The sequence below is a fragment of the Pseudorasbora parva genome, chromosome 25 (assembly GCF_024679245.1).
Source record: "Pseudorasbora parva isolate DD20220531a chromosome 25, ASM2467924v1, whole genome shotgun sequence".
In the NCBI taxonomy this organism is placed as follows: Eukaryota; Metazoa; Chordata; class Actinopteri; order Cypriniformes; family Gobionidae; genus Pseudorasbora; species Pseudorasbora parva.
In genome coordinates this window covers 7,023,148-7,048,438 of record NC_090196.1, presented here as the reverse complement: position 1 = coordinate 7,048,438, position 25,291 = coordinate 7,023,148, and the positions used below count along the sequence as shown (strand labels likewise).

Sequence of the window (25,291 nt, the reverse complement as noted above, 5' to 3'; positions counted from 1 at the left end):
CATAGAATATAAATATAATAAATAATTAGAACCAAAAGATTTGAGAGAATTTAAAGAATTAGCACCACAATTTTATTTCTAAAGTTTTTTCATTATAAACTGCTTTAATTTGGACCGAGAGATACAGGTCTGTGGCTTTATTGCGTCTTTACAGAACTTGCAGCTGATTGGTCCAGTTTGGGTTTGTGATCTCTAACCCAGAATAAAAACTGCTCCAGAGCAGGTTAGCCATGCAGTGTAAGTAACATGGTAATAAACACCGCTAAAAACCAATCCGTCTTCTTCGGGCCGAAAAACCAGAGTTTGCTCAAACTAAACTCGAACTTACCTAGGTAACAACTGAAACCAGCTTTGTGCAACAGGCCACTAGGAATAATTTCAGACAACTCAGAGTATGTTCCTGGTTAACACACAAGACTGTCTCAACAGAGCGACGAATCAATGATTCCCCATGGAAACAGATGCTAAGAAAAAGCTTCTTATTTTGGTTAATCCCGATTTACATAACCTATTTAGCTGCCTATTGGGTATTTGTGCAATAATTCTGTCTTTGTTTAATCATAAATCTTTATTCACTGAGAATAAGGATTATATGTTTTGTTTGAGGCTTATTAATTGAATGCAGATTCAATTGAATGAGATGACAAAATAAATAATAAATATAATTTTAATTGAATTATAACGTTTAAACTTATTTTTAATCTAATTCTTTAGAATTAATATATAATATTGTATTTTATATAACTGAAACAAATTTGGTCATATTATAACACACATCTAAATACCTAAACTAACCCCAGATCATGAGCGGTGCAGGTTATGTTCAGAGAGTGAGTTGCTTTGGCTACTTATAGATCCTGAAAGTTAATTTTTGAAATCAAAAGTTGAGGTTATTCACTTTATTACACTTAAACATCTCCAGGTATGTCAGATAACCTGCTTTCTGGAATACACCCTTGGGTGGAGACAGTGACATTGAACTAACAGTGATTAGTAGCCGATGAGCATAAGATAATGCCGGTGTGTATCTCTACAGAACACTAGCGGGTGTGGGCATTTTCAACCACATTACCCAATTTGCTCTAATCCACTGGGGTCTTGGTTTAGTGCTGGCCTTCATGGTTTTATCAAGTCTGTTGAAAAAATGGTTGAAAAACAACTATTGTAGTTTGAAATTGGCAACTTATTGGTAAATGCCCATTTTGGTTTAGCTTGTCTGCTTATCAGTAGTCTAATTGATGCTTCTTTATTAGAGAGAAAACACAGGTGCCTCCTATCCAGAAGAATTGTGTGTTGAACCGCCTCACCTATGACTTCCCATAGAGCAGGGGTTTCCAAACCTGGTCCAGGAGAGCTACCGTCCTGCAAATTTTAGCTCCAACCTGAATCAAACACACCTGAACCAGCTAATTATGATAATCTGTGCTAGATAATTACAGACAGGTGTGTTGGAGCAGTGCTGGAACTGAAATCTGCAGGACGGCAAGCTCTCCAGGGCCAGGTTTGGACACCCCTGCCATAAGGCAATATGTTTTGTTCTCTGAATAACAAACAAAATATTAGAAACCATAGGGTTAAATTACATGAGAAATTCCTTATAAAATAAAATTGTGCATCTATTTTGATACTACACAAAAAGAACCGGAATTTCCATATTTTTTTTGTCTCCATACAAGTTAACATTACTGTATAGTAAGCCTAGTCTAAGCTGGGTAACTAAGACTCAGGAACTAGAGTTAATGTAACGCCACTTTCTTCCCGTACTCAGTGTTTAAACTGGAAAGAAACTCATTCAATGCAGGTTTGGGTGGCTCTTAAAAGAGCCTTTGGGGTTTGATGCGGGTTTAGGCGCGCTCTCCGCGGATGCGGCGGGCCAGCTGGATGTCTTTGGGCATGATGGTGACCCTCTTGGCGTGGATGGCGCACAGGTTGGTGTCCTCGAACAGGCCGACCAAATAAGCCTCGCTGGCCTCCTGCAGGGCCATCACAGCGGAGCTCTGGAAGCGCAGATCCGTCTTGAAGTCCTGAGCGATTTCTCTCACCAGCCGCTGGAAGGGCAGTTTGCGGATCAGCAGCTCGGTGGACTTCTGATAACGGCGGATCTCTCGCAGAGCCACGGTCCCGGGCCTGTAGCGGTGAGGCTTCTTGACGCCGCCGGTGGCCGGAGCGCTCTTACGGGCGGCTTTAGTAGCGAGTTGCTTCCTCGGGGCTTTACCACCGGTGGATTTACGAGCGGTCTGCTTGGTTCTTGCCATGGCTGGAGTTAGTTCTCTCTGTCCTGCTTGCGCTGGAAATGCTGCTTCATGTTACTCGACTTGTTTTATAGCATTATACCGCCACGCGCTCACAGTGACGCGAGAGGGTGCCGAGGCTTGTGATTGGCTAATATGTGACGTCTGTGCGCGAGTGCTATAGCCAATGACAGCGCGTTATCTCTTTTCAAACACGCGGAGGGTTTCCCGCTCGAGCTGCGTCTGTTTGACTAATAACGTTACCTTAAACAAAGAGTACACGACACCTCCCTTATTACCCAAATACATTGTTGTATTTATTTGTTCTGAAATACTGGCCTTAATTCCCAGTGGTTGCGCAGATTTCGGATTATAAAACAATCAGAATACGGCCTTAAAGCACCGCAGCCTGAAAAGACACACTAGGGTTGCCATAAAGAGATCTTCCGTAGAGCAGCCGCTACTAAATGGCGAAAACCCAGAGTAACTGATCAATTTGTTATCCTGAAGCTGACGTGCATATTATTTCAGATAATTTAAACGTAATAGTCTATACATTATCAGTTTCACATCGTTTCAATTTTAAGATTGGTGGCAAACAGACGCATTAGATCATAACTTACATTTAAGTTAGTTAAGATAATGTTAAAAAAAAAAAAAAATCTACACGCAACTGGTATGATGGGTTATTTCCCCCGGTGACGGGATGCCTTAATATATTCATAAATATTATTAAAGTAAAGCGCTCTTTATCAGATAATGTGGGTGGCTCTTAAAAGAGCCTTTGTGTTTTGACTGGAACCCGTTTACTTGGACTTGGCGGGCTTCTCGGTCTTCTTGGGCAGAAGCACGGCCTGGATGTTGGGCAGCACGCCGCCCTGAGCGATGGTCACTCCGCCAAGGAGTTTGTTCAGCTCCTCGTCGTTGCGTACCGCCAGCTGCAGGTGACGGGGGATGATGCGGGTCTTCTTGTTGTCCCGAGCGGCGTTTCCAGCCAACTCCAGGATCTCAGCGGTGAGATATTCGAGCACAGCCGCCAGATAAACCGGAGCACCGGCACCGACGCGCTGAGCGTAGTTGCCTTTTCGGAGAAGTCTGTGGACACGGCCAACGGGGAACTGCAGTCCCGCCCTGGAGGAGCGAGTCTTAGCCTTTGCTCGGGCTTTGCCGCCGGTTTTGCCTCTGCCGCTCATTATTGTTATAAGAGGATAAATCTGCTCAGTCGAAACTAAGAGAATGAACCTTAACAGGCCATAAACTGTCTTTATACTAGAGTGCCAGTCGCTCATTGGTTTAGAGTCTGAAGAGATTTCAACCAATCACTGAACTTCCCTCCAAAGCCCAACCCCCTTTTATAGCGGGAATAATTATGCACACATATTTAATAATAGGATAGAAAAATAGATGAAACTACTGAAATGTTTAATAGAAAATTCATATAAATGTATTACAGGTTATAAGGGTATTATTTCCCTTTATATTCTTGGAACAATTTGTGTTTTCTTTCTTCTGTGCAGTTTGTAAACATATATTTGAACTAAAATGGTGAAACAATTTTTAAACAATATAAATAGTAATATTGGAGTTTAATTACTGCCTTTATTGTGTGTGGAGTTGTTTGTAGTGTTACAGTCCTCCAGCAGTGTCGAGTGAATATATTCTGTCCAGTGCTAATAAATAACATCCCATTTGTCATTGATCATCAATGTCTTCCTGTCCATTTTAATCAATTTGTTTTGTATGTATAAAAATGGCTTATTTAAGATGAGACTTAATATATCTGGTCACTTGTTGTATTCGTATATTATTTGTTTATGTTGCCTGAGAGCAGTGTTGGTTAAGTTACTCTAAAAAAGTAATTAATTACTAGTTACTAATTACATCTTCAGTAGTGTAATTAGATTACTGTACAAATTACTCTCTCCAAAAAGTATTTAATTACTTATTACTTTCTAAATCCTATATCAACCTCAACTAGTTAAGTGATTCAAGGATATACATGAAACAGCTATTTTAGTTAATTAAAATAAATATAAAACTACATAAATTATTCTTATTAACTAACCAAAGTATTACAAATGCTACAGTGTGCAAATGAGGGGCTTTAAAATCTGATGTTAATTCCACTATCGTATTATATGTAATAGTTCTACAGTCTAAACACAGTATTTAGTTAAATTACATCAGAAGTAACTGTAATTAAATTACAGAAAAAATAAGAGTAATCCCTTACTTTACTTTTTCACGGGAAAAGTAATTGAATTAAAAAGTAATTAAACCTAACGGCTCCTCAAGCCATAGACTCTTTTAAGAAAGGTTTTTAGTTCTTTCTTTTTAAACAAGCATTTTTTACTTTTTGTTAATTATTTTTTTTATTTTTTTCCAGCTTTTAATTGTTTTATTTGTTTTGTGTAGCACTTTGGGATTGTTTTTAACTATGAAAAGGGCTTTACAAATAAAATATATTATTATTATTAATTACAGTAACCAATTACTTAGTAACTAGTTACACAACACTGCCTGAGAGTAAGTTGCCACAAGTATATAAAAAAATGTCCTTACAAAAATGACCAAATCAGTAAAATTACAAGAGTTTTGCTCTTTTTTCAGAATTAGTGGTTGGCTCTTAAAAGAGCCGTTGAGGAATAAAACTTATTTGTTTGTACTGATAAGAATTACTTCTTTTTGGGAGCTGCCTTCTTCGGCTTGGCGGTTTTAGGCTTTGCCGTCTTGGGTTTCGCTGCCTTGGCTTTTTTGGGGCTCTTGGCTGCTTTCTTAGCGGCTGCTGGCTTCTTAGCCTTCTTGGGGCTCTTCGTCGCCTTCTTGGCGGGTGTGGCGGCGGGTTTCTTGGCCTTCTTGGGTGACTTCTTGGCGGCTTTGGGCTTCTTTGCCGCTGCGCTCTTGGGCTTCTTGGCGGCGGCGGGTTTCTTGGCCGCGGGCTTCTTCGCTTTAGGAGCCGCTTTCTTGGCTGGTTTTTTCTTGGTCTCGGCTTGCTGCTTGTTGAGCTTGAATGAGCCCGAGGCGCCGGTCCCTTTGACCTGCACCAGAGCGCCTTTAGTCACCAGGCTCTTGATGGCGATCTTGACGCGGGAGTTGTTCTTCTCCACGTCGTAGCCGCTGGCGGAGAGAGCTTTCTTCAGCGCGGCCAGGGACACGCCGCTCCTCTCCTTGGAAGCGGACACAGCTTTGACGATGAGCTCGCCAACGCCTGGACCTGCTTTCTTGGCTTTCGCAGCGGACTTTTTCTTGGGCGCTTTGGTTGGGGCGGCAGCAGCCGGTGCTGGGGCGGTTTCTGCCATCTCTCTTTCTGATCGGATCTAAAGTCTGTCAAACGCTGTTCTAGTTTCAGCAATGAATGAATGAATGGCGCTCGCGCGGCGCTGCTCTCTTAAATAACACATGAGAACCTTGTAGACTCAACCCGCTCGCTCTGTGTCTGTGCGCGTCCACGAACCCCTCACGTTTGTGTTTTCTTCTCTCACATTTGGGGAAAACTGAAGCGGTAAAGTTGTTTGTCACAGTCAAAACAAAGTGAACACCAAGCAGAGGTTCTGAGCTTTCATTAGAGACTAAAACACGCCAGGAGAAAATGTTTATTTTGCCTCCATCAGATCAAACCCGAGGCGAGCATCAGCCACGGGGAAAAGTCGCGTGTAAATTTGACGGATAGTTTGAGTGTAAAAGTTGCTAAAAGCCCAAACGCGTCCTCTGTGTGTTCAGCAGACAGTCTGAAAGAGACTTTTATGAATTCAGCATCAGTGAGGGCGTGAGGAGGCTTTCATACAGCTGTTGTTTTGGGCAGCTTGAAGCACACGAACATCATAGGCTACGGAGGATCCCAGTCTCTTTGTGACTCTTTTCTGGCCAGCAGATGATCTGTCCCTATAATAACAATAATCACATTAATAAATTCACATGATCCCTCGAGTTTTAATGTTTTAACTTAATCATCATTTGTTTCTCCTCATTCATCTCAGTTTTCAGCATGTGAATGAGGATTGTTTTCGAGCTCATCTTGATGAGTTGTTCATTTACAGACTTAACTTTTTCTCACTATTTCCTATTTCTAGCTTATACTTTTCAGAACAATGTTTGAATCTTGTTAGCATTTCTTATATCATTGCCTCTTATATTCCTCATGTGTAAGTCTATTTTGATAAAAGTGTCTCCTGAGTGAATTCATGTAAATAATAAAGCATAAGTCACTTATTGTAAATGTTTTATTTATTTTATTTTTAACCAGTATAATTGATAAAATAGTCAGACCCTGATCCAACACACCAGATCAAGATAATGAAGTATTGGGATTCGGTGTAGGAATAACATGGTGGACAAAATAATAACAGTGTGGACAAAGTGGTATAAAGAATGGATGGCTGGATGATTTACTATCACTCACATACATCTAGTTACATTATTACTTTGGGTTTAGATGGGCAACAATATGTAAAACATTGCCAAATAACTTTATATACACTACTTTTTTTAACTTTAAACATGAATTACTTTCACAATCACCATGCACACTCTGTGTCCACACTGTTAGCTCTTCTGATATATCAGGGTGACACTAACAGAGTGGACATTCAGACTCAAATTCAGCCACTGCACCGTGTCTGAGCAAAAACAAGCTACTAGAAGGGTTATCTGATAAAGAACTGCATGGTCTTTACAATTGTAATAGCGCCTAGGTTCTATATAGAACCTTTTCTTCTAAGAGTGTACTATGATATTTCTACTTTTTAAAGATTTAGGTTTAGGTTACACTGTTTCTGACTGGCTAAGAGAAAATAGAGAGTCATAGTAAATTTCCACACATGGTCTTTAAGGTTGGAGTTGTTTAAGTGTCAACTTAAAACAACCTAGTTCTCCAAAACATACAGATAACATGTTCTTCACATCAGAAAGAAGTACAGGCAATATTTATATTTATTCTTTAGTGTTTCAGTAAAAAGAAAAACCATATTTCATTTCTAGAAGCCAGGCTAAATGATTAAGCACTGTTACTGATACCGACCCTCAGACTAGAAGAAATCATTTAAATCATCTTAATATGTAGGCAAATAAAACTGCTATAGGTCTAATAGTTGTACATTGGAGTTAATGTTATGCAATATGGAGAATTATGAATCTGTAAGGTTTTGTAGAATGTATAGCAATTTGGTATAATGACACGCCAACCTGATCTCACAGAAATACGTGAAATGAACACAACCCCTTAACACAGAAGTAGATAACTGTCTCCGGCACAGTTGGATTGTGGCACTGCCAGCTACAAAAAATCAGTTTAAACTCATGTATTTGTCCAGGTGTTGTGAAGACAACAATTAACAACGTGTTGTTGCAGTGGTTAAAGCTTTATTTAAAGTGCAAAGTAAATGTCAGAAGTGTAACTAAGGAGAATTACCGCAAATTAGGAATGGACTGGAATAATAAGTGGACCTGGAGTCAGATTTGACTGCTCAGTGCGACTCAATGTCAATGATCCTGATATAATTATAATTAACTTATAATTAACATAATTATCCCGTAACACTATGGAATCATACTTTTGTGAGACTTTACCATTTTAAAAGACAGTGAAATCATCATGAGATAATAGGGTAATTGTTATTTTAGTTATTTGTGACATTAAGAGAGAGGAGTGGATACTATGAGAAGCATGTTACGCAACAGGACAGAAGAAGACCACTATTTCCATTGTTTGTAGGCCTAAATAAAAATAGATCTGTGTAGGTATTTGCTTGTGTCAAGTGAATGTGATACCAATCAGATCTTTGTTCTTAGTCCAGGCAAAGTAACGTTTTAGGACAGACTAATTGTAAAATATTTTTTTTCAGCTTAGAACATTTCTATGAGGTGTCCAGAACAACATATTTCCTCAACTAGGATTTCTTAGGACTTTTAATATGTCAAATTCTCATCAATCTGAGATGTGTGCCAGTCAGGCCAGACAACAATAGACCCCAATGGGGCTATTTTTTCCCTTTTCTCCTATCAAAATGAAACTTTACACAATAAAAGTACACATGAAAAGTAAATGTTTTTGTTTTACAAGTTTCTTTGAAAATGAATTTTATTATGCAAATGAGCTACACATTAATTGAATATGCCCAAAACCAAATAGGCTTATTTTCTCCTTTGCTTCTACCACAATAAAACTTTACACACTGAAAGTACATGAAAAGTAAAACATTTTGTATTAGAAGTTTCATCTAAAGGGCTTATTTTCTCCTTTACTCCTATCACAATCAAACCTCACAGTGAAAGTATACATGCATGTAAAGTAATATTTTTGTTTTTCAAGTTTCTTGGGAAAATCTATTTGAAATATGCAAATGAGCTCAACACTATGCCTAATTGACTTATGGCCAAGAAGCCCTAAATGTACAAGTAGGAAAAACAGGGCCCAAATATCTAACACATTCATGTCCATTTAGTAAGTTAACTATGCCTAAACACGATACATTTAAAATTTGAAAATTTAAATTTTCATCCACTTTGGAGAATATGGTTCACAACGTGTCTTGCAAGTACTCTGACATCTTTACCATAAAGTCTTGAATAGTAATTTGTTCATCATCGTATTCTTCTAAAAAGTTTGCCACTTTTAGGAATGCTGTTCTCTCACAATCTTCAGGTCTTCCGACTTTGAATCGTTTGGGTTTGTTGACAGGGTTCACAGAAAATTGACTCATATTCTTCATATTTAGAAAATTAGTGTTGCATATGTTGTGGTAAATTGTATCTGTACAACCATTTGCTGGAAGTCTCCTGTTCTTACTGGGTAGATATCAATTTTCTCTCTCTTCTTATTTTTCTTATCTATTTCAGTTGGTTGTCCACAGAACAAGCAATGCTCTTGAAAATTAAAGTTCTGTTCTGAGCGGAGATTATATTTGATTTGTGGTTGTTGCAAAGATGGTATTACATTATCACGTACAATATTTTCTGCTTTACAATAGCTGCGGCGGCATTTGATGTGTACTCGGTCTCCAGGAATTGTCACTAAGATACTTCCACATTGAGCACTGGCACAGTTCACACCATTGCGGCCTTTTGCTCGTAGAACAACTGATGTGCTTTCATCACTGAAAGACTCATTACATATTTTGCACTTCTCCATTTCTCCTTGAAAAAGGTATCAAAGTGTTGTCTAGCAATGAAATTAGGTCCAATAGAATTTGAAGTCTGATGTGTGGCCTGCCTGGTCTGAAATACTTGCTAACTACAGAAAAAAAAGCAGTTTTGGTGTCTGGCAAAATTATTTTAAAGAGCTGGAATGTCTGGAAAGTGTCTCTATCTGGTTTTTCATCTCGTCTGTGTGAGAGTGAATTATTTGGTAAGAATGACTTCTGCCTGTAATCTCATAATTTTACCAACAATCCCAATCTTTTGTAAATCTACCAGCCCAAAATGTTATCTCACCACATTACTAATGACTAAAATGGCTATTCTGACTTTTTCTGATGTTATCTGTGGGGGATTGTCATTAGGTAAGGCTTGTTTGCAAATAAAAAAAAAAGAATTTAGAAAAAGAAACTGGAGGCAAGATTGGGCATTCAATTCCTAGGTCAATTCAAGTCTTTTATGGCAAGTGACTTCAAATGTATCGTGTTTAGGCATAGCTTAACTTACTAAATGGACATGAATGTGTTAGATATTTGGACCCTGTTTTTTCTACTTGTACATTTAGGGCTTCTTGGCCATAAGTCAATTAGGCATAGTGCCGAGCTTATTTGCATATTTAAAATAGATTTTCCCAAGAAACTTGGAAAACAAAAATGTTACTTTACATGCATGTATTTCATTGTGAGGTTTGAATGTAATAGGAGTAAAGGAAAAAAATAAGCCCTTTAGGGAGTATTTTGGGCATATTCGATTAGTATATTGCTCATTTTGCATATTCAAATTCAATTTCAAAGAAACTTCTAATACAAAATGTTTTACTTTCATTGTGTAAAGTTTTATTGTGGTAGGAGTAAAGGAAAAAATAAGCCTATTTGGGTGTATTTTGGGCATATTCGATTAGTGTGTAGCTCATTTGCATAGTAAAATTCATTTTCAAAGAAACTTGTAAAACAAAAAAATGTACTTTTCATGTGTACTTTCATTGTGGAAAGTTTCGTTTTGATAGGAGTAAAGGGAAAAAAATAGCCCCATTGGGGTTGTCTGGCCTTACTAGCACACATCTCAGATTGATGAGAATTTGACATATTTCCTCAACTAGGATTTCTTAGGACTTTTAGTATGTTGTTCTGGACACCTCATAGAAAAGATCTAAGCTGAAAAAAAAATATTTTACAATTAGTTCTATTTTTGGCTCCAAAATGAGTTACTATGCCTGGACTATCAGTAAAGGATTGATTTGTATTGTACGTAGTGGTTGTTATTGATAAATATTTAATAAAATGTATCTAATTTATTTATATTTAAAAAAAAATTACTCTGTCCTAACAATTAAGAAATGCTCTAATAATATTTAGCTTTTTACTGTTTTATAGCTTTATTGCAACACCACCAACACACACATATACAGTTCACACACAAGGCACATTTAAGAGCCAGTCTCTCTCTCTCTCTCTCTCTCTCTCTCTCTCTCTCTCTCTCTCTCTCTCTCTCTCTCTCTCTCTCTCTCTCTCTCTCTCTCTCTCTCTCTCTCTCTCTCTCTCTAGTTATGTATTAAAAGTATGATGACACTCAAAGACCTTGATGAACTCGCACATTAAAGATCCCTGCGTAAGAGGAGAAGGTTGAGTACGCTAGCTATTTACTTGAATGGACGCACAGAGGTATGTCTACATTGCAGGTCAAGTAATAAGAAATTAGGAAATATAAAAATTAAGTAATATTAACATTAGCAGTACATTTCATTGTTTTATTACCATATTTCTGGTAAATATTTCTTCACTATAATAAGGGCATTTATTAATTTTTGTAAGTTAAGCATTGACTGTGCATTACATTACACTAAGTTACATGACAACAGTACATCATAGAGCGAAGATTTGATTATTTACACTACAAATAATGTGACATGAATATAAAAGTCTTCATTAAAAACTGAAATGATATTTAACTACTTCCAGCCATTGATGACACCGTTGACCCTTCAAAATGTAATTGAAAATTTTTATACAGATTGCTTTGGCGATAACCAAGCAATCATCGTGAAAAACACACATCTTTGCAAGAATAAGGTCTACGGCTGGTAAAGTTTCCTTTGGTTGCCTTTGAATGCACACAAACTATAATCATTCATTGCACTTGTCATTTACATGCATTTCCTCTGTGCCAAAAATATCATGGATTACTGGACCTGCAAAGAAATTTACTGTGTGCCCTTCCCAAAACCGGGGCCTGTACAACGACACCGTCGAGAACTGCTACTTTCTCACTTTTGCTGATATATTACATGACGTGTCAAGTTTAGTGATGAGGTATTCATTATATTGTATATTATAAAGTGTAATGCATAGTAAATAAAAAAGGTTCCACTACTGTTTTAACAGTATTTTCTAAAGAGACAGAAAAAAAAGACATTTCTATCAATTTACTCCAATGTATATTTGGAGTCATTTTTTAAATAGCAGCTAATCAGCTGCTCGATTGTAACGCCTGTTTCACACCGCAAGAGTGAGCAGCGCGTGAGCAGCACTTCAGCGTAACTACACCGTGACTGCAGCTGCAGACGCGCAAGAGTATTCACACTGGAAGCGTTGGTGCAGCGGCTCCCACAATGATAGAGCCTATTCCTGTCTGAGTATTAAATACTAAACTAAAATCAATTATTATATTTTCTGGGTAGTTTACTTTACTTTTTATAATACTTTCACCCAAACTGAATAATTAAAACAAGTTTAAATGGGTAATCTTCTACAGATGATTTTAATTCTTCGTTTTCTTCTCTGACATACTCCAGTTATTGTTAAAACACACCACATGTGCTTCTTGTGTGCATTTTGAGTGCTTTTGTAATATTATATTTATTTTGTCCATCAAAAGTGTGCTTTCGCTTTACACCGTGACTGCAGCTGCAGACCGAGAGCCACCTGTCTGAATATTAATACTAAACTAAACGAAAGTTTGTTATATTTTGGCTAGTTTACTTTATTTTTTATAATCATAACCATACTTTCACCCAAACTGAATAATCAAAACAAGTTTAAATTGCTAAAATCTTCCACAGATATTTTTTATTCTTCGTTTTCTTCTCTGACATACTCCAGTTATTGTTCAAATACACTACACGTGCTTCCTGTGTGCATTTTAGGCGCTTTTTGTGTGAAATCACATTTATTTTGTCCTTTAAAAGTGTGCTTTCACTTTAATTGAGCGTCAGGAGCGTAGCAAAAATAGGCTTGCAGCCGAAACCCCCGCTTCACTGCTGCTCACGCGACGCTCCTGCTTGACGCTCACGCGCTGCTCCTGCTCCCGGTGTGAATGCACTCATTGATTAACATGGGCGCCGAAAAAAATATGCGCCGCTCACGCTTGCGGTGTGATACATTCTCGAAAAGACTGCTGAAAAATATGCTGATGAGCTGAATTAGTATTTCACTACAACAGAAACTAAAGTGTGAGATGTGGTCCTGCCACAGATGCAATTGATTCAATTGTTTCTAATACTTACAGTTGCACTATTATATTGAAAATTCTGTTAAGAAGAGTCTTATACAATAGATTTGTTAGTTCTCAACACCACGTTACAGAAACAAACCATCAATATGATTAATCATTAGCATTGAGCTCTTTAACTGAGAAGATGGGTGGCTCTTAAAAGAGCCTTTGGGGTGGTTAAGGTCAGCGAACACCTCACTTAGAACTGGTGTATTTGGTGACGGCCTTTGTGCCCTCGGACACGGCGTGTTTGGCCAGCTCTCCGGGCAGCAGCAGACGCACGGCGGTCTGGATCTCTCTGGAAGTGATGGTGGAGCGCTTGTTGTAGTGCGCAAGACGAGACGCCTCACCGCCGATGCGCTCGAAGATGTCGTTGACGAAAGAGTTCATGATGCCCATCGCCTTGGAGGAGATGCCGGTGTCAGGATGAACCTGCTTCAGGACTTTGTACACATAGATGGCGTAGCTCTCCTTCCTAGACTTTCGTCGCTTCTTTCCTCCTTTACCGGCAGTCTTGGTGACGGCCTTCTTGGAGCCTTTCTTAGGAGCGGACTTCGCTGGTTCAGGCATGATGCTGAGTCGATGTGAGTTCAGGAGCGAGACAGAGGCATTTATTAACCGCCATATGCTAATTTACTGAGCGATACGGGGTACCTCTGATTGCCTGTTGTCATAGGCCGAGCCCATAAACTCGTATTTCATTGGACAACTCAAAGCATCACGAGAGGACAGAGGGCCAATCACGGGCGGGTAAATATTAGCTCCGCCTAAAGCATTATATTCCCAACCCCCCACAAGATTGCGTTTCCTTTGTTAATTACCCGCTTTTTTTTGCTTTAATAAAAGTTTAAAAAGACTATTATTCTGCAAGATAGTGTAATCTGAAAACTCCTCTTTAGAATAAACGAATTACCCCTTTTAAAAGTAGATTTTATACCAGAAATTCCCCCTTACACAAAAGCCCCTTTACCACTAACATTTAATTGCTCCTCAATTGTAACCGTTTTCTTGATTCTGTAACAGCAAGACATTATCTTTAAAATACGAATTATTAGAACGCCAAAAGCCGATTGCAGCGCATTTGTACAGCATTAAAACACCCCAAGAGTTAAATCGTTTAATATATTCTTTGCAGAACGGTCACATTTCTGAACCCGGAACAATTTGTCCTTATGTGAAAATTATGTGGCATATAAAACAACATATGAACTGCTTAACAAAACATGAACTGCGTGTAATTTTTCTGCGGTTAATTATTAAGTAAATTCAATAATCATTATTAAGATATGTAATGTCGATATTGGGCTTTAATATTTTTGTTCTGGCTATTTTATCCGTATCACCAACTTTGACATGCCTCTTTAAGTGAGAGAGTGTGTGGCTCTTAAAAGAGCCGTTGGGTTTGTGATTTCTCTTGATTTCAGGCGTTTAACCTCCGAAACCGTACAGGGTGCGTCCCTGTCGCTTCAGCGCGTACACAACATCCATGGCGGTGACGGTCTTTCTCTTGGCGTGCTCGGTGTAGGTCACAGCATCGCGGATAACGTTCTCCAGAAACACCTTCAACACTCCGCGGGTCTCCTCGTAGATCAGACCGGAGATGCGCTTGACACCGCCGCGACGAGCCAGACGACGGATAGCGGGTTTGGTGATTCCCTGGATGTTATCGCGCAAAACTTTACGGTGACGCTTAGCGCCTCCTTTACCAAGCCCCTTACCGCCTTTGCCTCTTCCAGACATGGTTAACTTCAGTAGATCAAACTACAAAAATAAGTGGAGAGTCAGTGCTGCAAAGAGGCTGATTATATTTGCTTACAGGACCTGACAGAAGCCACCGCCGCGCAACAAGCCCCTCCCCTCGATATTGCTCGAGCACAAAACAATGTGATTTAACCCTTAACCCTCTATAGTGCGCAATGAGGAAAACAATATTTGTGGTGTTTTTCCGAGACACCCCTCGCTGCAGCCTGTAGCACGATGACGTTGCTGGATCAGATCCAATACGTACTGGATGGTGGATCGTTATGGCAATGTCATTCATACCGATCTCTGGGTTAATTTATAATGCGTATGCACTAGTCATAATGTATGATCATTATTGTATATAGATGATGTTCTAAACTGTGTAGTTGTAGAACTGATAAATAGTATTAAGTAATTATTGATTAATAAATCATCTTTTCATAAATGTGATGCTTAAATTATCCTAGTTTCGCTGTGCATGCATGCAAAACAGTTAATTTTTTATATATTCTGATCATACTTGCTGTTGAGTGGAAGGAAAAATTAGTCAAGTAATTGTCTCTGTAATTTTAATCCTCAATGCAACACGATCTGTAAAGAACTTTAAAATACCAGTAGCCTACACATTCAAGGGAAAATGCAAAACGTGTGTCCTGATGGCGTGCGCATGTTATTAATCATTATTTTTGCGCGAGCGGTTTGAGTATTTATCTTCGTATTTATCTATCCAGCAAAACTCTCCTGTGAATTCAATGATGTCCCCAAAACTCTTCTGCGCATGCGTATATGACGTCATCGAATTGTGAATGAAACCACCGCGCATGCGCGTCCAGTACGCGTTGGATCGGATCCAGCAACGTCATCGTGCTACAGGCTGCAGCGAGGACTTCTTGGTTTTTCCTGCTTACAATATCACACTTTAACAATAGCAATAAAAAAAAAAAAATCTTAATCTTTATTTTTATTTATTTTTTAAGTTTGTTGCCTCAAGGCAACATTGTACCACAACGGACAAATTTAAACATTTTACGTTTTTATGTAGAAAAAATAAATATATTTACTGAAAAAATCAATTTATTTAACCAGAGACCTGAACAAACACATTTATCCAGTTAATAATGTATTACAAATTTCATATTTAATAAAAAGAAACATTTCAAATTCAGCTGTTGCTCTCAGGCAACATTGTACCATCATGGAACACAAGTATTACCAAACCATTACATCAAGCCATCACATCAAGTTATTATAGCATATTATCATAACCATTTTCATCCTCATCTTCGAGCTCACCCTCACTCTCTCCCTGCCGGATTGTCACTATGGCCTCATCTTCCTCGTCACATGACACCTCATCCTCGCCCTCTTCTGTTGTGTTTTATACCCGTTTTGAATGCTATAAAAAATGTGCAGATCATAATATATGCAGTTATAGTATGTGTATTACTATTTTTATACATGCATTACAATATTGTGCAAAAATGCAGGTATATTTAGATAATTCTAACTCTTTTCCTTACAAATATGCTGTATTTGTATCCAACCTAGTGTGTCTGCTATGGCCTTCTGCGATTCAATTATGCAGTTTTATAAATATGGAGCCATGTGACCTGTGCACGTGACTGAAACAGGATACAAAATGGACCCCTGTGGGTCATGTGACCCATTTTATTACACTTTCATTGATTAGTATTGGAGTTCTTCTTCCCGGGGATAAGTTTGAACAATACATTGTTGTTTCATTTGATTAAGAATAATCTAAAATAGTCTATGTTGCCTGGAGGCCACACCGTACCATAGAGGGTTAAACCAGGGGTGTATTCCAGAAAGCAAGGTTAATATCGTCACATATACCCTGAGCTCTCGGTTAATTAACCCAAACTTACTCGAGGTATGATGGTAACAAGAACACATCTGAGGCCTGTTGCATAAAGCTAGTTGAACAAACTCTGAGTTTCAGAGTATAGGTTTAGAGTTGACAAATCTAGATAAATCCAACCTGGTTTAGATCAAGTTCAACTGTTTCTCAAAGCTTGGTATAAACTTTTTCTGTCAACTCAGGTTTAATCCAGAGTTAGCAATTAACTCTGAAGCGCATGCACCTGAAAGTGTGACATATGCGTCAAACAGCCAATCACAGTGTCCATTTGATTCACTTCTCTTCTGAAGATTGAGAGATCGTTTAGAAAATTATCATGAAATTAAATGTGTTTACAAAGCAGGAATAAGCACTGCTGCTGTAGCGACAATTTGAGAAGGCAGCTTAAAGAATATCTCACTATATCAATGCATGACGTCAATCAAAGAAATATGTCTAAAAATTATAGGTTCACAAGGAGCTCAGATGAATATACGTTGTTTAAAAGAATTATGAATGCATGTATTATATTTACTATTTGGCTACTTGTCAATCATTATAGTATTTTTATGAACTTATTTTATTAATTCAAAGTGATTATAATTCATAGAATATAAATATAATAAATAATTAGAACCAAAAGATGAGAGAATTTAAAGAATTAACACCACAATTTTATTTCTAAAGTTTTTTCATTATAAACTGCTTTAATTTGGACCGAGAGATACAGGTCTGTGGCTTTATTGCGTCTTTACAGAACTTGCAGCTGATTGGTCCAGTTTGGGTTTGTGATCTCTAACCCAGAATAAAAGCTGCTCCAGAGCAGGTTAGCCATGCAGTGTAAGTAACATGGTAATAAACACCGCTAAAAACCAATCCGTCTTCTTCGGGCCGAAAAACCAGAGTTTGCTCAAACTAAACTCGAACTTACCTAGGTAACAACTGAAACCAGCTTTGTGCAACAGGCCACTAGGAATAATTTCAGACAACTCAGAATATGTTCCTGGTTAACACACAAGACTGTCTCAACAGAGCGACGAATCAATGATTCCCCATGGAAACAGATGCTAAGAAAAAGCTTCTTATTTTGGTTAATCCCGATTTACATAACCTATTTAGCTGCCTATTGGGTATTTGTGCAATAATTCTGTCTTTGTTTAATCATAAATCTTTATTCACTGAGAATAAGGATTATATGTTTTGTTTGAGGCTTATTAATTGAATGCAGATTCAATTGAATGAGATGACAAAATAAATAATAAATATAATTTTAATTGAATTATAACGTTTAAACTTATTTTTAATCTAATTCTTTAGAATTAATATATAATATTGTATTTTATATAACTGAAACAAATTTGGTCATATTATAACACATCTAAATACCTAAACTAACCCCAGATCATGAGCGGTGCAGGTTATGTTCAGAGAGTGAGTTGCTTTGGCTACTTATAGATCCTGAAAGTTAATTTTTGAAACCAAAAGTTGAGGTTATTCACTTTCTTACACTTAAACATCTCCAGGTATGTCACATAACCTGCTTTCTGGAATACACCCCTGGGTGGAGACAGTGACATTGAACTAACAGTGATTAGTAGCCGATGAGCATAAGATAATGCCGGTGTGTATCTCTACAGAACACTAGCGGGTGTGGGCATTTTCAACCACTTTACCCAATTTGCTCTAATCCACTGGGGTCTTGGTTTAGTGCTGGCCTTCAGGGTTTTATCAAGTCTGTTGAAAAAATGGTTGAAAAACAACTATTGTAGTTTGAAATTGGCAACTTATTGGTAAATGCCCATTTTGGTTTAGCTTGTCTGCTTATCAGTAGTCTAATTAATGCTTCTTAATTAGAGAGAAAACACAGGTGCCTCCTATCCAGAAGAATTGTGTGTTGAACCACCTCACCTATGACTTCCCATAGAGCAAGGGTTTCCAAACCTGGTCCAGGAGAGCTAGCGGCCTGCAGATTTTAGCTCCAACCTGAATCAAACACACCTGAACCAGCTAATTATGATAATCTGTGCTAGATAATTACAGACAGGTGTGTTGGAGCAGTGCTGGAACTGAAATCTGCAGGACGGTAGCTCTCCAGGGCCAGGTTTGGACACCCCTGCCATAAGGCAATGTTTTGTTCTCTGAATAACAAACAAAATATTAGAAACCATAGGGTTAAATTACATGAGAAATTCCTTATAAAATAAAATTGTGCATCTATTTTGATACTACACAAAAAGAACAGGAATTTCCATATTTTTTTGTCTCCATACAAGTTATCGTTACTGTATAGTAAGCCTAGGCTATGCTGGGTAACTAAGACCCAGGAACTAGAGTTAATGTAACGCCACTTTCTTCCCGTACTCAGTGTTTAAACTGGAAAGAAACTCATTCAATGCAGGTTTGGGTGGCTCTTAAAAGAGCCTTTGGGGTTTGATGCGGGTTTAGGCGCGCTCTCCGCGGATGCGGCGGGCCAGCTGGATGTCTTTGGGCATGATGGTGACCCTCTTGGCGTGGATGGCGCACAGGTTGGTGTCCTCGAACAGGCCGACCAAATAAGCCTCGCTGGCCTCCTGCAGGGCCATCACAGCGGAGCTCTGGAAGCGCAGATCCGTCTTGAAGTCCTGAGCGATTTCTCTCACCAGCCGCTGGAAGGGCAGTTTGCGGATCAGCAGCTCGGTGGACTTCTGATAACGGCGGATCTCTCGCAGAGCCACGGTCCCGGGCCTGTAGCGGTGAGGCTTCTTGACGCCGCCGGTGGCCGGAGCGCTCTTTCGGGCGGCTTTAGTAGCGAGTTGCTTCCTCGGGGCTTTACCACCGGTGGATTTACGAGCGGTCTGCTTGGTTCTTGCCATGGCTGGAGTTAGTTCTCTCTGTCCTGCTTGCGCTGGAAATGCTGCTTCATGTTACTCGACTGGTTTTATAGCATTATACCGCCACGCGCTCACAGTGACGCGAGAGGGTGCCGAGGCTTGTGATTGGCTAATATGTGACGTCTGTGCGCGAGTGCTATAGCCAATGACAGCGCGTTATCTCTTTTCAAACACGCGGAGGGTTTCCCGCTCGAGCTGCGTCTGTTTGACCAATAACGTTACCTTAAACAAAGAGTACACGACACCTCCCTTATTACCCAAATACATTGTTGTATTTATTTGTTCTGAAATACTGGCCTTAATTCCCAGTGGTTGCGCAGATTTCGGATTATAAAACAATCAGAATACGGCCTTAAAGCACCGCAGCCTGAAAAGACACACTAGGGTTGCCATAAAGAGATCTTCCGTAGAGCAGCCGCTACTAAATGGCGAAAACCCAGAGTAACTGATCAATTTGTTATCCTGAAGCTGACGTGCATATTATTTCAGATAATTTAAACGTAATAGTCTATACATTATCAGTTTCACATCGTTTCAATTTTAAGATTGGTGGCAAACAGACGCATTAGATCATAACTTACATTTAAGTTAGTTAAGATAATGTTAAAAAAAAAAAAAAAATCTACACGCAACTGGTATGATGGGTTATTTCCCCCGGTGACGGAATGCCTTAATATATTCATAAATATTATTAAAGTAAAGCGCTCTTTATCAGATAATGTGGGTGGCTCTTAAAAGAGCCTTTGTGTTTTGACTGGAACCCGTTTACTTGGACTTGGCGGGCTTCTCGGTCTTCTTGGGCAGAAGCACGGCCTGGATGTTGGGCAGCACGCCGCCCTGAGCGATGGTCACTCCGCCAAGGAGTTTGTTCAGCTCCTCGTCGTTGCGCACCGCCAGCTGCAGGTGACGGGGGATGATGCGGGTCTTCTTGTTGTCCCGAGCGGCATTTCCAGCCAACTCCAGGATCTCAGCGGTGAGATACTCGAGCACAGCCGCCAGATAAACCGGAGCACCGGCACCGACGCGCTGAGCGTAGTTGCCTTTTCGGAGAAGTCTGTGGACACGGCCAACGGGGAACTGCAGTCCCGCCCTGGAGGAGCGAGTCTTAGCCTTTGCTCGGGCTTTGCCGCCGGTTTTGCCTCTGCCGCTCATTATTGTTATAAGAGGATAAATCTGCTCAGTCGAAACTAAGAGAATGAACCTTAACAGGCCATAAACTGTCTTTATACTAGAGTGCCAGTCGCTCATTGGTTTAGAGTCTGAAGAGATTTCAACCAATCACTGAACTTCCCTCCAAAGCCCAACCCCCTTTTATAGCGGGAATAATTATGCACACATATTTAATAATAGGATAGAAAAATAGATGAAACTACTGAAATGTTTAATAGAAAATTCATATAAATGTATTACAGGTTATAAGGGTATTATTTCCCTTTATATTCTTGGAACAATTTGTGTTTTCTTTCTTCTGTGCAGTTTGTAAACATATATTTGAACTAAAATGGTGAAACAATTTTTAAACAATATAAATAGTAATATTGGAGTTTAATTACTGCCTTTATTGTGTGTGGAGTTGTTTGTAGTGTTACAGTCCTCCAGCAGTGTCGAGTGAATATATTCTGTCCAGTGCTAATAAATAACATCCCATTTGTCATTGATCATCAATGTCTTCCTGTCCATTTTAATCAATTTGTTTTGTATGTATAAAAATGGCTTATTTAAGATGAGACTTAATATATCTGGTCACTTGTTGTATTCGTATATTATTTGTTTATGTTGCCTGAGAGCAGTGTTGGTTAAGTTACTCTAAAAAAGTAATTAATTACTAGTTACTAATTACATCTTCAGTAGTGTAATTAGATTACTGTACAAATTACTCTCTCCAAAAAGTATTTAATTACTTATTACTAATTACTTTCTAAATCCTATATCAACCTCAACTAGTTAAGTGATTCAAGGATATACATGAAACAGCTATTTTAGTTAATTAAAATAAATATAAAACTACATAAATTATTCTTATTAACTAACCAAAGTATTACAAATGCTACATTGTGCAAATGAGGGGCTTTAAAATCTGATGTTAATTCCACTATCGTATTATATGTAATAGTTCTACAGTCTAAACACAGTATTTAGTTAAATTACATCAGAAGTAACTGTAATTAAATTACAGAAAAAATAAGAGTAATCCCTTACTTTACTTTTTCACGGGAAAAGTAATTGAATTAAAAAGTAATTAAACCTAAGGGCTCCTCAAGCCATAGACTCTTTTAAGAAAGGTTTTTAGTTCTTTCTTTTTAAACAAGCATTTTTTACTTTTTGTTAATTATTTTTTTTATTTTTTTCCAGCTTTTAATTTTGTTTTATTTGTTTTGTGTAGCACTTTGGGATTGTTTTTAACTATGAAAAGGGCTTCACAAATAAAATATATTATTATTATTAATTACAGTAACTAATTACTTAGTAACTAGTTACACAACACTGACTGAGAAGTAAGTTGCCACAAGTATATAAAAAAATGTCCTTACAAAAATGTCCAAATCAGTAAAATTACAAGAGTTTTGCTCTTTTTTCAGAACTAGTGGTTGGCTCTTAAAAGAGCCGTTGAGGAATAAAACTTATTTGTTTGTACTGATAAGAATTACTTCTTTTTGGGAGCTGCCTTCTTCGGCTTGGCGGTTTTAGGCTTTGCCGTCTTGGGTTTCGCTGCCTTGGCTTTTTTGGGGCTCTTGGCTGCTTTCTTAGCGGCTGCTGGCTTCTTTGCCTTCTTGGGGCTCTTCGTCGCCTTCTTGGCGGGTGTGGCGGCGGGTTTCTTGGCCTTCTTGGGTGACTTCTTGGCGGCTTTGGGCTTCTTTGCCGCTGCGCTCTTGGGCTTCTTGGCGGCGGCGGGTTTCTTGGCCGCGGGCTTCTTCGCTTTAGGAGCCGCTTTCTTGGCTGGTTTCTTCTTGGTCTCGGCTTGCTGCTTGTTGAGCTTGAATGAGCCCGAGGCGCCGGTCCCTTTGACCTGCACCAGAGCGCCTTTAGTCACCAGGCTCTTGATGGCGATCTTGACGCGGGAGTTGTTCTTCTCCACGTCGTAGCCGCTGGCGGCGAGAGCTTTCTTCAGCGCGGCGAGGGACACGCCGCTCCTCTCCTTGGAAGCGGACACAGCTTTGACGATGAGCTCGCCAACGCCTGGACCTGCTTTCTTGGCTTTCGCAGCGGACTTTTTCTTGGGCGCTTTGGTTGGGGCGGCAGCAGCCGGTGCTGGGGCGGTTTCTGCCATCTCTCTTTCTGATCGGATCTAAAGTCTGTCAAACGCTGTTCTAGTTTCAGCAATGAACGAATGAATGGCGCTCGCGCGGCGCTGCTCTCTTAAATAACACATGAGAACCTTGTAGACTCAAACCGCTCGCTCTGTGTCTGTGCGCGTCCACGAACCCCTCACGTTTGTGTTTTCTTCTCTCACATTTGGGGAAAACTGAAGCGGTAAAGTTGTTTGTCACAGTCAAAACAAAGTGAACACCAAGCAGAGGTTCTGAGCTTTCATTAGAGACTAAAACACGCCAGGAGAAAATGTTTATTTTGCCTCCATCAGATCAAACCCGAGGCGAGCATCAGCCACGGGGAAAAGTCGCGTGTAAATTTGACGGATAGTTTGAGTGTAAAAGTTGCTAAAAGCCCAAACGCGTCCTCTGTGTGTTCAGCAGACAGTCTGAAAGAGACTTTTATGAATTCAGCATCAGTGAGGGCGTGAGGAGGCTTTCATACAGCTGTTGTTTTGGGCAGCTTGAAGCACACGAACATCATAGGCTACGGAGGATCCCAGTCTCTTTGTGACTCTTTTCTGGCCAGCAGATGATCTGTCCCTATAATAACAATAATCACATTAATAAATTCACATGATCCCTCGAGTTTTAATGTTTTAACTTAATCATCATTTGTTTCTCCTCATTCATCTCAGTTTTCAGCATGTGAATGAGGATTGTTTTCGAGCTCATCTTGATGAGTTGTTCATTTACAGACTTAACTTTTTCTCACTATTTCCTATTTCTAGCTTATACTTTTCAGAACAATGTTTGAATCTTGTTAGCATTTCTTATATCATTGCCTCTTATATTCCTCATGTGTAAGTCTATTTTGATAAAAGTGTCTCCTGAGTGAATTCATGTAAATAATAAAGCATAAGTCACTTATTGTAAATGTTTTATTTATTTTATTTTTAACCAGTATAATTGATAAAATAGTCAGACCCTGATCCAACACACCAGATCAAGATAATGAAGTATTGGGATTCGGTGTAGGAATAACATGGTGGACAAAATAATAACAGTGTGGACAAAGTGGTATAAAGAATGGATGGCTGGATGATTTACTATCACTCACATACATCTAGTTACATTATTAATTTGGGTTTAGATGGGCAACAATATGTAAAACATTGCCAAATAACTTTATATACACTACTTTTTTTTAACTTTAAACATGAATTACTTTTACAATCACCATGCACACTCTGTGTCCACACTGTTAGCTCTTCTGATATATCAGGGTGACACTAACAGAGTGGACATTCAGACTCAAATTCAGCCACTGCACCGTGTCTGAGCAAAAACAAGCTACTAGAAGGGTTATCTGATAAAGAACTGCATGGTCTTTAAAATTGTAATAGCGCCTAGGTTCTATATAGAACCTTTTCTTCTAAGAGTGTACTATGATATTTCTACTTTTTAAAGATTTAGGTTTAGGTTACACTGTTTCTGACTGGCTAAGAGAAAATAGAGAGTCATAGTAAATTTCCACACATGGTCTTTAAGGTTGGAGTAGTTTAAGTGTCAACTTAAAACAACCTAGTTCTCCAAAACATACAGATAACATGTTCTTCTCACCAGAAAGAAGTACAGGCAATATTTATATTTATTCTTTAGTGTTTCAGTAAAAAGAAAATCCATATTTCATCTCTAGAAGCCAGGGTAGATGATTAAGCACTGTTACTGATACCGACCCTCAGACTAGAAGAAATCATTTAAATCATCTTAATATGTAGGCAAATAAAACTGCTATAGGTCTAATAGTTGTACATTGGAGTTAATGTTATGCAATATGGAGAATTATGAATCTGTAAGGTTTTGTAGAATGTATAGCAATTTGGTATAATGACACGCCAACCTGATCTCACAGAAATACGTTAAATGAACACAACCCCTTAACACAGAAGTAGATAACTGTCTCCGGCACAGTTGGATTGTGGCACTGCCAGCTACAAAAAATCAGTTTAAACTCATGTATTTGTCCAGGTCTTGTGAAGACAACAATTAACAACGTGTTGTTGCAGTGGTTAAAGCTTTATTTAAAGTGCAAAGTAAATGTCAGAAGTGTAACTAAGGAGAATTACCGCAAATTAGGAATGGACTGGAATAATAAGTGGACCTGGAGACTTTCCAGAGGATTTGACTGCTCAGTGCGACTCAATGTCAATGATCCTGATATAATTATAATTAACTTATAATTAACATAATTATCCCGTAACACTATGGAATCATACTTTTGTGAGACTTTACCATTTTAAAAGACAGTGAAATCATCATGAGACAATAGGGTAATTGTTATTTTAGTTATTTGTGACATTAAGAGAGAAGAGTGGATATGAGAAGACCACTGTTTCCATTGTTTGTAGGCCTAAATAAAAATAGATCTGTGTAGGTACTTGCTTGTGTCAAGTGAATGTGATACAAATCAGATCTTTGTTCATAGTCCAGGCAAAGTAACGTTTTAGGACAGACTAATTGTAAAATATTTTTTTTCAGCTTAGAACATTTCTATGAGGTGTCCAGAGCAACATATTTCCTCAACTAGGATTTCTTAGGACTTTTAATATGTCAAATTCTCATCAATCTGAGATGTGTGCCAGTAAGGCCAGACAACAATAGACCCCAATGGGGCTATTTTTTCCCTTTACTCCTATCAAAATGAAACTTTACACAATA

General features: G+C 38.7%; 6 protein-coding genes and 1 pseudogene across 7 annotated transcripts; all 7 read right to left on the bottom strand.

The window, feature by feature from the left end:
• Nucleotides 1-1,752: 1,752 nt before the first annotated feature.
• Nucleotides 1,753-2,272, bottom strand: LOC137064951 (histone H3). Its single transcript, XM_067436510.1, has one exon. The coding sequence runs from the start codon at nt 2,253-2,255 to the stop codon at nt 1,845-1,847; it is 411 nt and encodes a 136-aa protein (XP_067292611.1). The 5' UTR covers nt 2,256-2,272; the 3' UTR covers nt 1,753-1,844.
• A 765-nt stretch (nt 2,273-3,037) lies between these two features.
• LOC137064575 (uncharacterized) lies at nt 3,038-20,488 on the bottom strand (annotated as a pseudogene).
• On the bottom strand, nt 4,760-5,568 carry LOC137064844 (histone H1-like). The gene has a single exon (XM_067436376.1). It carries the CDS (start codon nt 5,528-5,530, stop codon nt 4,907-4,909), a length of 624 nt encoding a protein of 207 aa, XP_067292477.1. The 5' UTR covers nt 5,531-5,568; the 3' UTR covers nt 4,760-4,906.
• On the bottom strand, nt 13,047-17,464 carry LOC137065159 (histone H2B-like). 2 transcript variants are annotated; one of them, XM_067436734.1, is made up of 2 exons: nt 17,446-17,464; nt 13,047-13,423 (listed from the first exon to the last, which is right to left on the bottom strand). In XM_067436734.1, exon 2 carries the CDS (start codon nt 13,419-13,421, stop codon nt 13,047-13,049), a length of 375 nt encoding a protein of 124 aa, XP_067292835.1. In that variant the 5' UTR covers nt 13,422-13,423; nt 17,446-17,464. The 2 variants fall into 2 exon arrangements, with proteins under 2 accessions (XP_067292835.1, XP_067292834.1); XM_067436733.1 differs by lacking the exon at nt 17,446-17,464 and having other exon boundaries at nt 13,047-13,472.
• LOC137065262 (histone H4) lies at nt 14,204-14,595 on the bottom strand. Its single transcript, XM_067436852.1, has one exon. It carries the CDS (start codon nt 14,589-14,591, stop codon nt 14,280-14,282), a length of 312 nt encoding a protein of 103 aa, XP_067292953.1. The 5' UTR covers nt 14,592-14,595; the 3' UTR covers nt 14,204-14,279.
• On the bottom strand, nt 18,803-19,315 carry LOC137064947 (histone H3). Its single transcript, XM_067436505.1, has one exon. It carries the CDS (start codon nt 19,302-19,304, stop codon nt 18,894-18,896), a length of 411 nt encoding a protein of 136 aa, XP_067292606.1. The 5' UTR covers nt 19,305-19,315; the 3' UTR covers nt 18,803-18,893.
• A 1,305-nt stretch (nt 20,489-21,793) lies between the features above and the next one.
• On the bottom strand, nt 21,794-22,628 carry LOC137064821 (histone H1-like). Its single transcript, XM_067436346.1, has one exon. The coding sequence runs from the start codon at nt 22,588-22,590 to the stop codon at nt 21,967-21,969; it is 624 nt and encodes a 207-aa protein (XP_067292447.1). The 5' UTR covers nt 22,591-22,628; the 3' UTR covers nt 21,794-21,966.
• Nucleotides 22,629-25,291: the final 2,663 nt, after the last annotated feature.